The following is a 14,702-nucleotide window of genomic DNA, read 5'->3' as shown; positions in this document are numbered from 1 at the left end:
CAAGAATCTTTTGTAGTGGCAGGTTTTTATTGTCGGATAAGTGAACAGAGGCAAGGGCTGAGAAAGGGCTGACAAGAGTGAGCAGGAAGAGATGTGGAGGTGACTTGGTTGAGAACACAATGTTAATTTTGTGGACCTTGTCATAGAAGTAATTGGCCAAAGTCTTGGAGGCAAGTGACAGAAGGGTTGGAGGTAGAGGCACTTTGAGCAGAGTTCAGAGTGACAAAGAGACAGCAAGGTTTGGAGCCAAGAGAGTCAGTCAGGTGGGTGCAGTAATCTTGTTTGGCAAGTGAAAAGCAGACCGGAAGGAGGTCAGGAGGAATCTGAAGTGAATGAAGTCAGTATGGGTGCAGGATCTGAGCCAGAGACATTCAGCAGACCTGGCACAGGAGCATAAGTCGCAGATTTTCGGGTTCAGCAAGGGCTGGAATTTGGCACACCTTACAGAGCATGGGGTGGGGGTGAGGTCAAGGATATCTAAAACATAGGTTGGAGTGGTATTATAGGAGGAGACAGCTTTGTTTACACACTGATGTAGCACAATGGTCGAGAGGAGGGGTGAAACTGCAGTGGAGAGAGCGTAGGGATCGATAGCCTAAAGAATCTTAAACGTATTGGTGGAGATCAGCCGGGTCTGGGGTGGAGGGTGGTGGGTTGTGAAAGTTATTAGATGGTAGTCAGAGAGTGGAAGAACTGTGGTAGAACAGTTAGAGAAGAGGGCAAGATCAAGGCAATGGCTATTCTGGTGGGTACGGACAGTATAGTTGAATATTGAATGAGGACGTTAAGGCTAGAAGCCTAGGAGTTGGAGATGGTCATCAACGTAAAAGTTAAAGTCACTAAGAATGAGGGAAAGAGATGAGGTTTTAAGAAAGGAGAGTCAGGAGTCAAAGTCAGTGAGAAAAGAAGAAAGGAGCTTAATAGGGGGTCGGTAAATGACTGCTATATGGAGGGAGAGGAGTAAATAGTCGAATGCAATGGACTTCAAAGAAGAAAAGCAATGTGGTTGAGGTGGAAGAAGGGGTTGAAATCTAAAGAGGGTGAGAATAGCAGCCCAATACCACCTCCAAACCAGCCTCATATGGAAGAAAAGGTAACCTCCGTGATATAGGGAGGCAGCTGAGGCAGAGTCATCAGGGTTGATCCCAGTCACGATTAGTGTAAGCAGGTGCAGGGTTCAAGAGATAAAGAGGTCATGGATGTAGGCAAGCTTGCTGGAGATGGAATAGGCATGCCACAGGGCACATGAGAAGGGCAAGGAAGAAGGAGGGATGAGGAGGGAACAGAAATAAGATTGTTGACATTGCAGTGTGATCTGCATGAGTAAGGCGAGAGTTCACTGTGAGGGCCAGGATTGGGACTGATGTTTCCAGCGGAGAGCAGGAAAGCACCCCTCACACCCTGCATCCCCTCTGATCCTCTTACCCACACTCCTCAGCATTTTCAATTCCCTCAGGCTCTCTTTTTTCACCCTGGCACACCTGTTCTGATCTCTTCACATTCCCTGTATTCTCCCTCTAAACCTGCAGCACATCAGATCCTTTTATTTGTTTTCCTCTCCCCTTTCTCTTAGTCATTCTTTTGTTCCCCACCATATCCCCCCCATTCTCTCTCCCCCTCTCCCCACACCATTTCAAACTCTCAGTCTCTTTCTCTACCCATCATTATCAGGCATCTGCCCTATGACATTATAAAATAATATAAAAATTTCTACACCAATCAAATAAGGGGCTAATTGCCTTGAAGATCTTCAAGTAAACCCCATCCATACATTTTGAAAATGAACTACATTCAGAACAGCCACGGAGTTTAGCTAATTGAAGGCAGTAAACAGAAAATCAGATGTGTGTTGTAGGTTATGCTTCTTTTGAGGGTAATTTCAATCATTTTTTTAACAGATGAAAACAGTCAACAAGACATGTCTACCCTCTTTAAGTCAAAAATATTTGGGGTAAATACAGTTTTATTTACATAACTGGTTTTCATTAAGTACTGCAGTTTTTTGCTCACCTTTGCACTGGCCCTGAAATAAGCTGGACTTTTTCCGTTATATATGAGCGAATGCGATTCCAATCATTAAGAGTATTTTGGGGTAGGACAATTCTCAAAGGTGTCTGTAGCAAATGTCCATTTCTGAGCACACTACCAAAGGAGAAAGAGGAGGATGTCAGTTTTCTAAACACTGGATCTGAGACATGAAACATAGCAAGATGGGAAAATTATGTCTTACCTGTTAATTTTCTTTCCTTTAGACACAGCAGATGAATCCAGAGACTAGTGGGATAGCACACATCGACCAGCAGGTGGAGATAGAGAACTGATTAACAGGTGGTTATCTTGGATGGAACGTCTCCTGTAGCTTCAGTATTGCTCATTGCCCAAGCATCCGGAACCAGAAAATTCTCAGAATGCAAAAAACTTCTTTCCCATAGCAAATTTCAAAGATATTAATGCAGAACACCAGTGGCGTACCTAGGGTATGTGGCACCCGGGGCCCATCATTTTTTGACACCCCCCCCCCCCCCCTCATGTAAAATTTTTTTTTTTTTTTTTTTTTTTGCAATAACCATGAAATGGAATAAATGGTCAGAATAGAAACAGGCAGTGAAAATTTTCTTTTTTTTTTTTCCAAAGTATTTTTATTGAGAATGGCAAAAGGTCCAGACAAGCAACCATGGTCTGTACAGAAACTTATACATTATCAAAAAGAACACAGAATGAGAGTAACAGCAACAACAAGCATGAACAAGCCTCTCCCAAGAGAAAATTGCCAATGAGAGGCATAGCAATACACAACAAAAGGCCAAAACTTGGGGCAAGCAAACAAATCCCACCCCAGAACCCACAAGAATAATAAGCCGGACTAGACCCTCAGCCATATTTTATAATGAAAAAAACCCCCACAAGCAACAACACCCAGACCGCTCACCAGACACACCAATCCGCACAACAAGCACCCAAGAAACACCCAGCCACCACCCAGACAAAACTACCAGACACACCTACCCCACCAAGCCCAGACCCAACCCCCCCGCCCCAGAGAGTGCAAGCGCAAAGTGGACCGTGAAAAGGGCAGCTGCAGAAGTGGAAAGCCCCAGATAAGTAGGTTAGCTAAAGAAAGCCCACAGATAGAAGAAATCAGGATAACAGAAGTTCCAACAAATGCTCCCACAGAAAATTTTCTTTTATTGAACCTCATTTATGTAACCATTATTCCAAACATAACATAACATAAATTATGTCTGAATTGTCATGACATCAGAAGTACATATGGAGTAGTTGCAGGTGATGCTTGGGACAGTTCTGATTATGTTAGTTTGGTTTTATGTGTTTTTTAATAGAAGGGTTTTTATTTCTTTTTTTAAGGTTTTGTAGTTTGTGGTCGAGGTCAATAGGTTGTAGAGTTGGGGGTCAAGTGTTGCAGCTCGAATGGCTAGGAGGTTGTCGAACAGTTTTTTTCTTTTGACGTTTTTGGTTGGAGGGTGTGTGAATGGTGCGTGAGTTCTCCTATGTCTGTTTGAAGTGGATTGAATTATTTAGCTGAAGAAATTAGTTACCCCCCCCCATTCCACACACATTAATTCTCTTCCATTTTTGTTCCCATTATAAAAAAACACTGATAAGTTCCCAGGAAAAAAATACATTAAAATAAGAAGTGAAAACAAAGGCCCCTACAGATGAGAACATAACATAAGAATAGCCTAACTGGGTCACACCAATGGTCCATCATGCCCAGTAGCCCATTCTCATGGTAGCCAATAGTGCTGCCCGATTCAGAGAAAAATATTTCATTCGATCCGATTCACCCTGTTGAATCGATTTTTCGATTAGATTCACTGTTAATGACACCGCTTTTTAAGTTTAAACAAAGTATAACAATAAATTTCACAACAACAATAAATTTCACAAAGTACTTAAAAAAAAAAAAATCACATTTTTCCATTAAAGCAGTTCTGGAGACATTTGCTTGAACAGTCTTTTTTCCCAGTCCATAAGCAAGCAATATGAAAAAGATTTCCTTAATTATCTACTCAAACATTTTTGCTATTTACTTTCATTGTACCTATACTATTATTCAGTAGAAAAAATGGACTTAACTGTGCAGGAAATGAATCTCCTCATACACCCACCATATAGTGCAAAAATGTGCAAAGGTCTGTTTTTTTCTTTCGATCACTACATAGCCTAATGCCACACAAGCAGCGCTGTTACAAACATATTCTGAAGGTCAATGCTAAGGTTGACAAAGTTTCCTTCCTTGGACCAGAAGGAGATACTGACAAACCACTGGAAGAGATTCTAAAACAACTACCCAGAAATAACACCCAAAGACCCACTCAGTGTGTGAACCAGTTGAGTGGAGTGGACTAACTGGGGGTGGAAATGGGCCCAGAGTTTGCTCAGCAGAATTTCCCAGACTACCTCTTCCTCTCAACACACTGACATGCTACCACCACCACCAACACTAGGAACACCTCACCGAGTATGCCAGCAATGCTTATAAACTTTATAAAACACATTATTATATTTTCTTATAAAGCATATATTTTAACTGAACTCAGCCTTGCCATTCACAAAAATAGAAAAGTTCCCATTTCAAGCTGTCTCATGTACACTTTTCAAATCTAACATATTGTAATCACAAAACAGAAAATAAAATTATTTTTTCTACCTTTTGTTCTCTGATCAATATTCAAATCTTGTTGGTCCCAGGCTCTTGTTGTCTTGCTTGCCAGGGTCTCCTTTCTCCGTGCTAACCATCCGTCTGCCATCTCTGTTCTCCCCTTCCGTTTCCCTTCCCTCTCCCGGAGATCTGGCATCTTTCCTTTTTTTTGTCTCCATCCACAGATTCACCTTTTCTCAACTCCCCACCACCCCAGGATCCACCATCTCTCCCTTTCTGTTCCCAACTATCCTCCTATCCAGTATCTCTATCCCCCCTCCACACCATCCCCTGTTTCCAAGTTCTCTCCCTTTCTGTTCCTTCCCTCCCTAAATCCCATTATGCACCATCTCTCTCCCACTCCTCTGTTTTTAGACCCATTATTTCTAACCCCCAAAGTCTGGCATATGCATGTATCTTTGAACCCCCCCTTCCCTCTCTCCCTCTGTGTACTTTTACACCAGGACCCCCCTCCCCCGAAGGTCTGTCCCCCCTCCGAAGGGCTACACCCCACCCCTGAAGACCTGCACCCCCCGAAGGACTTTACCTCCCACCCGAAGGTCTGTCCCCCTCTGAAGGCCTAAACCCCCCCCCTGAAGGACTGCACCCCCCCCCCGAAGGCCTGCACTCCCTTGAAGGTCTGCACCCCCCCGAAGGCCTGTCCCCCCCTTGAAGGCCTGTCCCACCCCCTTGTAGGCCTGTCCCCCCTTTAAGGCCTGCCTGCCTGCCTTTCCCCCCCTTGAAGGCCTGTCTCCCCCTTGAAGGCCTGCACCCCCCTTGAAGGCCTGCACCCCCCCTTGAAGGCCTGCACCCCCCCTTGAAGGCCTGTCCCCCCCCTTGTAGGCCTGTCCCCCCCCTTGTAGGCCTGTCCCCCCCCCCTTGTAGGCCTGTCCCCCCCTTGAAGGCCTGCCTGCCTTTCCCCCCTTGAAGGCCTGCACCCCCCTTGAAGGCCTGCACCCCCCCTTGAAGGCCTGCACCCCCCCTTGAAGGCCTGCCCCCCCCCTTGCAGGCCTGCCCCCCCCCTTGTAGGCCTGTCCCCCCCCCTTGTAGGCCTGTCCCCCCCCTTGAAGGCCTGCACCCCCCTTGAAGGCCTGCACCCCCCTTGAAGGCCTGCACCCCCCCTTGAAGGCCTGCACCCCCCTTGAAGGCCTGCACCCCCTTGAAGGTCTGCACCCCCCCAAAGGCCTACACCCCCCCCCCCCGAAGGTCTGCACCCCCCTGAAGGCCTGCCTGCCCCCCTTGAAGGCCTGCACCCCTTGAATGTCTGCACCCCCCCCCCCGAAGGCCTGTCCCCCCTTGAAGGCCTGCCTGCCTGCCTGTCACCCCCCTCCCCCTTGAAAGCCTGCTTGCCTGCCCGCCCGCCCCACCCTGAAGGCCTGATGCCCCGACCCACCCCGAAGGACCGCTCGCCCCCCTGGCCTCCCCGCACCACCTATGAACAGCCGCAGCAGGATCGCGAAGTCAGCGTCGGGTACCAGCCCTAAGGGGGTGTTCCCGGCCTTGCCGTTCAGTCCCCCGCCACCCCCGAAGGACCGCTCGCCCCCCTGGCCTCCCCGCACCACCTATGAACAGCCGCAGCAGGATCGCGAAGTCAGCGTCAGCGATCCCTGCTGCTTCCTGCGCCACGGTCCCGCCCCTCCTCTGACGTCAGAGGAGGGGCGGGATCGCGTCGTAGGAAGCAGCGCAGGGATGCTGACGCTGACTTCGCGATCCTGCTGCGGCTGTTCATAGGTGGTGCGGGGAGGCCAGGGGGGCGAGCGGTCCTTCGGGGGTGGCGGGGGACTGAACGGCAAGGCCGGGAACACCCCCTTAGGGCTGGTACCCGGGGCGGCCCGCCCCCCCCGCCCCCCCCCTAGGTACGCCACTGCAGAACACAACTACCAACTATAACAAAACTTCTGAAACATATGAAAAACAAACCCAACAGACAATATGCATAAAGGGCAGGGCTCTGGATTCATCTGCTGCGTCTAAAGGAAAGAAAATTAACAGGTAAGACATAATTTTTCCTTCCTTAGCAACGGCAGCAGATGAATCCAGAGACTAGTGGGATGTAGCAAAGCAATCCTCAAACAAGGTGGGAAGAAAAAGCCGCCTCCGAGATGACCGAAGCACCGAAAGCAGTCTCCACACACGCTGCCACATCCAACCTGTAATGTTTAGCCGCACGACAAATTTCCTCCAATGAAAAGCCCCTACACTCAGCCCATGAAGTAGCTATTGCTCTAGTGGAATGAGCATGAAGACCTTCCGGCAAACGCTTCTTCGCCACCAAGTAAGTGGAAGCAATGGCCTCCCTGATCCACCTAGCAATGGAAGCTTTGGACGCTGCCGTACCCTTGTTGCATCCCGCAAACAGCACAAAGAGGTGATCAGAACGGCGAAAGTCATTAGTAACCTGCAGATAGTGAAAAAGGATTCTAAGCACATCCAGGAAACGGAGTGAAGAAAAGCGCGCCCCCCAATCCTGCTTCCGAAAAGTAGGAAGGAAGAGAGACTGGTTGACATGGAAGGCAGAGACAACCTTCGGAAGAAACGAAGGTACAGTCCGAATCGAGACCTCTGAATCTGAAATGCGCAAAAAAAAAGGGTCCCTGTATGACAACGTTTGCAACTCAGAAACCCGCTGGGCTGAAGCCATAGCTACAAGAAACATTGCTTTCAATGTGACATCTTTTATAGTCGCAGTGGACAAAGGCTCAAACAGAGCCTTCTGTAAGCCTCCAAGGACTACCCTAAGGCTCCACTCTGGACAGAGCTTCTTAACAGGCGGACGAATATGTTGGACTCCTTTCAGAAAACGAACCACATCAGGCTGAGCCGCAAGGGAAGAACAAGCAATTGCCGCCACTTGAACTTTAAGAGAATTGTAAGCCAAGCCCTTGGCAACTCCATTTTGTAGAAAAGATAAAATGTTAGCTAAAGAAGCATGGAAAGGAGAAATACCCTGAGCACAGCACCACGATTCAAACACTCTCCATACTCTAGCATAAGACGCAGAAGTAGATCTCTTTTTCGCTTGGAGAAGGGTGGAAATAACTGGCTCAGAATAACCCTTACGTCTCAGTCGCGACCTTTCAAGAGCCAGGCCATAAGACCAAAGCGGGACGGATTTTCCATGTTTATTGGCCCCTGATGAAATAAATCCGGAGTCACCGGAAATTGCAACTGTTCGCCCATCAAGAGGCTCATCAGATCCGCATACCACGGCTGGCGCGGCCAGTCTGGAGCCACAAATATCACCGAGCCCTGAAATCGAGCTACCCGATGGAGCACATGACCTATCATAGGCCAAGGGGGAAACACATGCAGAAGACGACCGCGCGGCCTAGACAGAGCCAATGCGTCTACCCCCTCCGACTCCCGCTCCCAGTGTCTGCTGAAGAAACGAGGAAGCTTGGCATTTTGAGACGAGGCCATGAGGTCTATTTCTGGAAAGCCCCAGCGCTGCACCAGCAGCTGGAACGCCTGAGTGGAGAGTTAATAATAATAATAATAACTTTATTTTTGTATACCGCAATACCACAAACAGTTCAGAGCGGTTTACAATGCAAGAGACTGTACATACACAGCAAAGATACAATGCGAGGGAATATACTATGCAGTTGAGAGCAGTTTACAAAGCAGGGGATTGTACATATTCAGCATGGGTGTTTATATAGCGAAGATACAAAGCAGATTTACAATGCAAGAGCCTGAACATATACAGCGGAGATATTTATACAGTGAAAATACAGTGTGAGAGACTATAGAACAGGATATGATACAAGAGACTGTATAATGCGGTTGAAATGGATATGCAAAGATAGTTACATTCTGGTTATTCTGGTAGAGTTTGGTTATTCGGGGGGGAGGGGTTTGAGAAATTTATCATATAGGTAAGATTTGAGAGATTTCCTGAAGGATGAGTAAGATGGGGCAGATGAGATGAGGATGGTCAGGCAATCTGTCCATCTGCCAGCTTAGAATGAGAGAGTTCTATTAAGGAATCTTTTGTAGGTGCATCCCTTTGGGGATGGGTAAGCAAACAGATAGGCATTGCGCGTTCGATTGGTGCCTGGGAACGCAAAGTGGTGAGACAGATATATCGGGGACAAGCCAGTTAAGGTTTTGAAGCAGAGGCAGGCAAATTTGAAGATAACTCTCGCTTCTATTGGCAACCAATGAAGTTTTCTGTAGTAAGGGCTGATATGGTCTGACTTTTTGAGGCCATAGATTAGGCGGACGGCGGTGTTTTGAATGAGTCTCAGACGTTTGATGGTTTTCTTGTAGGAGCCCAAATATATGATATTACAGTAATCCAGGGTGCTTAAGATTAGGGATTGAACCAGAAGTCTGAAGGAGGGGAAGTCAAAGTAATGTTTGATGGTACGGAGTTTCCAGAGGGTGTAAAAGCATTTTTTGACCTGAGCGTTGGTGTGGTCTTCGAAGGTCAGGCAGCAGTCTAGGATGACTCCAAGGATTTTGATGGTGGGGTTGATAGGGTAGGTTAGACCGTTGAGTTGTAGGGTGGTGGTAGTTAATTTGTGGTTGGGACTTGCAAGGAAGAGTTTAGTCTTTTCTGGATTTAGTTTTAGTTTGAACCGGGTGGTCCAGTGTTCGACCATGGTGAGTACTGAAGAGATGTGCTGTTCTGTTTCTTGTGACAGTGAGGAGATAGGGATGACAATTGTAATGTCATCTGCATAAATATAGGATTTCAGCTTTCGGGCAGATAGCATGTGTCCCAGTGAAGCCATGTAGATATTGAATAGGGAAGGTGATAGGGGGGAGCCTTGAGGAACTCCACAGGGATTGGCCCAGATATGGGAGTAGGTTCCCTCATTGTGGACTTGGTAGGTGCGGTTTTTTAGGAAGCCTGTGGGCCAAGTTAGTACCTGTCCCGAAATGCCTATAGAATAGAGGCAACTAAGCAGAATGTCATGGTCTACCAGGTCAAAGGCACTACTGAGGTCGAACTGGAGTAGCAGAGCGCTGTTTCCCTGGGAGAGTAGTTGGAGGAGATAGTCTGTTAGTGACTCTAGGACAGTTTCTGTGCTGTAGTTAGTGCGGAATCCAGACTGGGAGTCATGAAGGATGTTGAACTTCTCGAGGTATGACATGAGGTCCCAGTTGACAAGGCCTTCCATGATTTTGAAGAAGAAGGGTATACTGGCAATGGGTCTGTAGTTGGTGGCTGTGGAGAGTGGTTCTTTGGGGTTTTTGATAGTTGGAGATATGAGGATGTGGCCTAGTTCCAGCGAGAAGTAGCCGGTGGACAGGCAGAGAGTGACCCAGTTGAAGAGCTCCACTTTGAAGGGGGGGAGCTATTTTCATGATGGAAGGTGGGCAGTTATCTAGTAGGCAGTTGGATTTGGAATATTTAGAGTATAGCTCGAGAAATTACATTACATTAAGGATTTCTATTCTGCCATTACCTTGCAGTTCAAGGCGGATTACAAAAGAATTATCCAAGATGTATTACAACAAGAACTTACAAAAAAAAATTGGTCATTTTCAAAAAGAGTGAGAAATGGGTAAGGTTATTTGTTTGGGGTGGTTGGCTTTAGTGAGAGGTGGAGTTTGAGACTTGCGGTATTATTTCTTTTTTCAGAGTTTTCTTGAAGAGTATGGTCTTGAAGAGTAGGTTCCAATCTGGGTTTTCAAAGCGATTCCAAGTCATGTCGGCGGTTGAACCTTCAATGTTTGGGGCAGGTAGGTTGGTTAGTGGGTTGGTGTTTGTTGTTGCAAGAGAGGTTTTTAAGTTATGAATTTTTTTGGCGAAGTAGTTGGCTAGGTTTGTTGGGGAGGGTGGAAGGTCTGTGGGGGTATATGAGTTGATGTTAAATAAGGAGTTGACTAGTCTGAAGAGTTTATTGCTGTTCAGGGATGGGGTATTGATTGATTGGGCGTAATATTTGGAGCGTTTCTCTTTGATCATTCTTTTGTATTCAATAACTTTTATGTGCCAGGAATATCTGTCAGTGTCTGTGCCGGATTTGCACCAAATTCTTTCTAGTTTGCGCACTTCTCGTTTCAGAGCTAGAAGGTTGGCATCAAACCAGTTGGCAGATGAGCGATGTTTTTTCTTGCAGGGTTTCAGTGGAGCCAGGTCGTTTAGAACCTGGATGCTGAAGTTATTCCAACTTGGGATGAAGTTGGGGTTTGGGTCTGTGATGGGTATTGGGTTGTAATGGGACCAGAATTCTTCAGGGTTTAGTTGGCCTCTAGTCCATATTGGTTTTTTTTTATGGGTAGTTCTTGGTAGCCTTTGGTTTTGTTTTTTGAGCCAGTGTAAGTTAAAGTTGCATCGAAGGTGATCTGACCAAGGGGTGGTGGTCCAGGTTTCGTCTTTAAAGCTTATGCTGGGGGAAGCAGGGGTATTGGGAAGGAATGATATCAGGTCTAAGTGATGTCCTTTAGTATGAGTTTTGGTTGGGGGTGGTTTAGAGAATCCTAGGGATGTTAGGAAGGAGAAGAGATCAGAAACATTGGAATTCTCTGCCTGCTCCAGGTGTAGATTTATATTGCAGGCGAGCAGGGTGTGGGTGCCTACGGTGGAGTTTGCAAGGAGGAATTCGTAAAGATCTTCTTTAGCATGGTTCCATTTGTTAAGGGGGGTGTTGAATACTGTAATGGTCAGGTTATCTTTACAATCTGCTTTCGATAGTTTGCAGAAGAGGATTTCCAGGTCATTGGTCATTTTGGAGTCTAGAGTTTGGAATTGGAAGTGGTCTCGGAGGATTATAGCTAGGCCGCCTCCTCTCCTGGTATGTCTTGATAGCGGGATGATTTTGTAGTTTATAGGAAGTAGATCTCCAATGATGGTGTCTTGATCGGAAATTAGCCATGTTTCAGTTAAGAGAAGTATGTTGGGGTGGGTTTCTTCTAGCCAATCTTTGATCAGTTGGGCTTTGTTTCTAGCCGTGCGAATGTTCAGATAGGCACCAGTAATTGTGTGGTGCTCTGGGGGGGTTATGGACTGTGTGATTGGTAGGCTTTTTAGGAGTCGGTTTCTTTTGTGTGATGGTCTAGGGAAGTGTCGGGAGGTATTGACCACGGAGATTGGGAAGGGACCTGATTCCTTGTAGTCATGGAGGGTACGGGAGGGTAGAAGTGGTTTGCCTGGTTTGGTGATTCTGTTCCAGGTGAGGTAGGTAGATGGGTTCGAATGCTAGGGCTCTGGGGATCCATTTCCTTGAGCTAAGAAGATAGAGGAGGAGGAGGGCTAGAAGTTTTCTTGTGAAGTTGGACATGGTGCTCCTTATTGAATTGGTGAGAGAGCAGGGCGTGAGGTGGGAGGTTTAGGGAGTTGAGGGAGGCTGGTTGAGAGAATTGGGGGAGGATAGGACTGGCTAGGTTATGGAATAGCCAGGAGATAGAAAATCAGGTATACAGGAGTTAGGATTGACTTGGTAGAGGATAATACTGGCGTGTGTTGGGTTGGTCAGATGAGACAGAGTATGTGGTGTCCAGGTTGGCTTGTAGCATGCAGTTGGTAAGGCATGCAGGAGGATAGAGTCATGCGGTACTTAGTTGTCGAGTGGGTCTGAGCTGTTGGTAATACATGCAAGAGGATAGAGTCATGCAAATACTTAGCTGTTGAGTCAGTCCGGGTTGCTGGTGGGATATCCTAGTCTAGGCTGAAGTAGTTGAAGTTTGTTGTTTGCAGGAGGTTCCCTCGTTTGCTGGGAAGTCTTGAAGGATCGGTTCTGGAAGCTGGATAGGAGGCGATTTTGTGCTCTGCTCAGCCGCTTCGCAAAGGCACGCGCCTTTGCCGGAGCGCCGAACGGCTGCACGCCGTTGAGCAGCCGAAGTTAAGTTCTCCCGGCAGGCAGGGGCTGGGGGGCGGAGCAAGCTCACACGCCCGGCTCAGCAGTAAGAAAGGCGTCGGGTGAAGAGGCTGGGGCTGGAATCAAGGCAGGCAGCCGCCGAAGAAAAGTTCTCCTGGCAGGCAGGTAGGCTCTGAGTCGCGGGGCAAAGGCAGCAACGGCTGCAAGATGACTCCTCCAGAATTGAGCAGCCGAAGTTTAGTTCTCCCGGCAGGCAGGGGCTGGGGGGCGGAGCAAGCTCACACGCCCAGCCCAGCAGTAAGAAAAGCGTCGGGTGAGGCGGCTGGGGCTGGAATCAAGGCAGGCAGCCGCCGAAGAAAAGTTCTCCCGGCAGGCAGGTAGGCTCTGAGTCGCGGGGCAAAGGCAGCAACGGCTGCAAGATGGCTCCTCCAGAATTGAGCAGCCGAAGTTTAGTTCTCCCGGCAGGCAGGGGCTGGGGGGCGGAGCAAGCTCACACGCCCAGCCCAGCAGTAAGAAAGGCGTCGGATGAGGCGGCTGGGTCTGGAATCAAGGCAGGCAGCCGCCGAAGAAAAGTTCTCCCGGCAGGCAGGTAGGCTCTGAGTCGCGGGGCAAAGGCAGCAATGGCTGCAAGATGGCTCCTCCAGAGTTGAGCAGCCGGAGTTTAGTTCTCCCGGCAGGCAGGGGCTGGGGGGCGGAGCAAGCTCACACGCCCGGCCCAGCAGTAAGAAAGGCGTCGAGTGAGGCGGCTGGGGCTGGAATCAAGGCAGGCAGCCGCCGAAGAAAAGTTCTCCCGGCAGGCAGGTAGGCTCTGAGTCGCGGGGCAAAGGCAGCAACGGATCTAGAAGATTTCTGCTGTGGAAGTCTGCCTGAACATTTGCTTGTCTTGCAATGTGAGCCGCTGAGAGAAGAGGAAGATAAGCTATCTTACCACGATCATATAAGCCAAGTGGTTAAATCTACTTTTTACAGACCGCCAAATTCGATCCGTGGCCAAATTTTTATGCACAAAGTCCTTGAACATCTTAATTCATTATCTAGTAATCTCTAAAATCGATTATTGCAATGCCTTATTTAAAGGCTTGCCACAAAAGGAAATTAGACGTCTTCAAATTATTCAGAACGCCTCTATTAAAATTATTTACAAAGCTAAAAAATTTGATCATGTCTCTCCATTACTTAAAAAGGCACACTGGCTCCCTGTTGCACATCGTATTTTATTTAAACTATGCTTGCTTACTTTTAAATCTCTATTATTTAAAACCCCTGCTTTTATTTTCAGAGTTTTAATTCCTTATTCTACCTCTAGATTTCTGAGATCACAAGATCAACATTAATTGGCCATCCCCTTATTAAAAGTTATTAACACGAGGCGTCATACTATTTTTTCAATAACCGCTCCTCAGTCCTGGAATGATCTTCCATTATATATAAGAGAGGAAAGAGGTCACGTGACGCCATGAGCGGGTGAGGATGCGTTCCTGATCGGCTCCGGGACCCCGCTCCTCCCTTATCAATATTTGTTGGTCTTTCGGCGTTTTCGCTGCCGCGGCTCACTCACTCCCAACCTGGGACCCCATGGACAGATATCTCACTCGGTCCCAGGAGGGGCGCGCATTAAATCGGCGCGCAAAGACAAAGAAAAAGAAAAGGAGCGTGTGAGCCCTGGCATGGTCAAAATGGCGGCCGCTTCCGGAACCGCTGTCTCGGAGTTCACGGCCGCGGCGGTGAACGAGTTAAAGGCGGCGGTGGCACAGGTTCTGGGTCCTCAGATGGAAACCCTTGACGACCCAGATGACCCGCCTGGAACAACTATTAACTGACACGGCGGCCCGAACTACCGAGCTGGAACAGCGAGTGTCCACGGCAGAGGACTCACTAAACTCACATGAACTACATCTCGCGGCCTTGCAGGAAACGGTTCATCTCCAAGCTGCTAAATTGGATGACCTAGAGAACCGTTCTCGCCGAGGGAATCTTCGTTTTATGGGAATGCCTGAAAACATACCGGACGCTCACCTGATAGCTGAGCTGGAGGGCTGGCTGGAGTTAGAGTTTCCTGACACAGCATCTTTGGGCCCGCTCTGCTTGGAACGTGCACATCGTCTTGGAGCGCGCCCGGCCAGGGATTCCAGGCCCCGGGTTGTGATCGCCAAATTCCTGAACTATAGACACAAAATGGAGATCTTACGGCAGTATCGTGCTAAACGCGATACTTTGAAGTTTCGGGGCTCCGCTGTCCGGATAAGTCAAGATTATTCAGCAGCCCT

At 48.0% G+C, this 14,702-nt stretch overlaps 1 protein-coding gene across 1 annotated transcript in view; it reads right to left on the bottom strand.

Annotated features, from left to right (window-relative positions):
* DCDC2C (doublecortin domain containing 2C) overlaps positions 1-14,702 on the bottom strand; it is a 157,275-nt gene that overhangs the window by 96,753 nt on the left and 45,820 nt on the right. Inside the window, exon 4 of the mRNA XM_033939486.1 lies at positions 2,011-2,142. Within this exon, the coding sequence (XP_033795377.1) occupies positions 2,011-2,142 (132 nt within the window). The remainder of the gene's footprint in view (positions 1-2,010; positions 2,143-14,702) is intronic.

The sequence above is a fragment of the Geotrypetes seraphini genome, chromosome 3 (genome assembly GCF_902459505.1).
Source record: "Geotrypetes seraphini chromosome 3, aGeoSer1.1, whole genome shotgun sequence".
NCBI classification, from domain to species: domain Eukaryota; kingdom Metazoa; phylum Chordata; class Amphibia; order Gymnophiona; family Dermophiidae; genus Geotrypetes; species Geotrypetes seraphini.
Note: the sequence above shows the minus strand (reverse complement) of the source record. Positions and strands in the feature narration are given on the sequence as shown.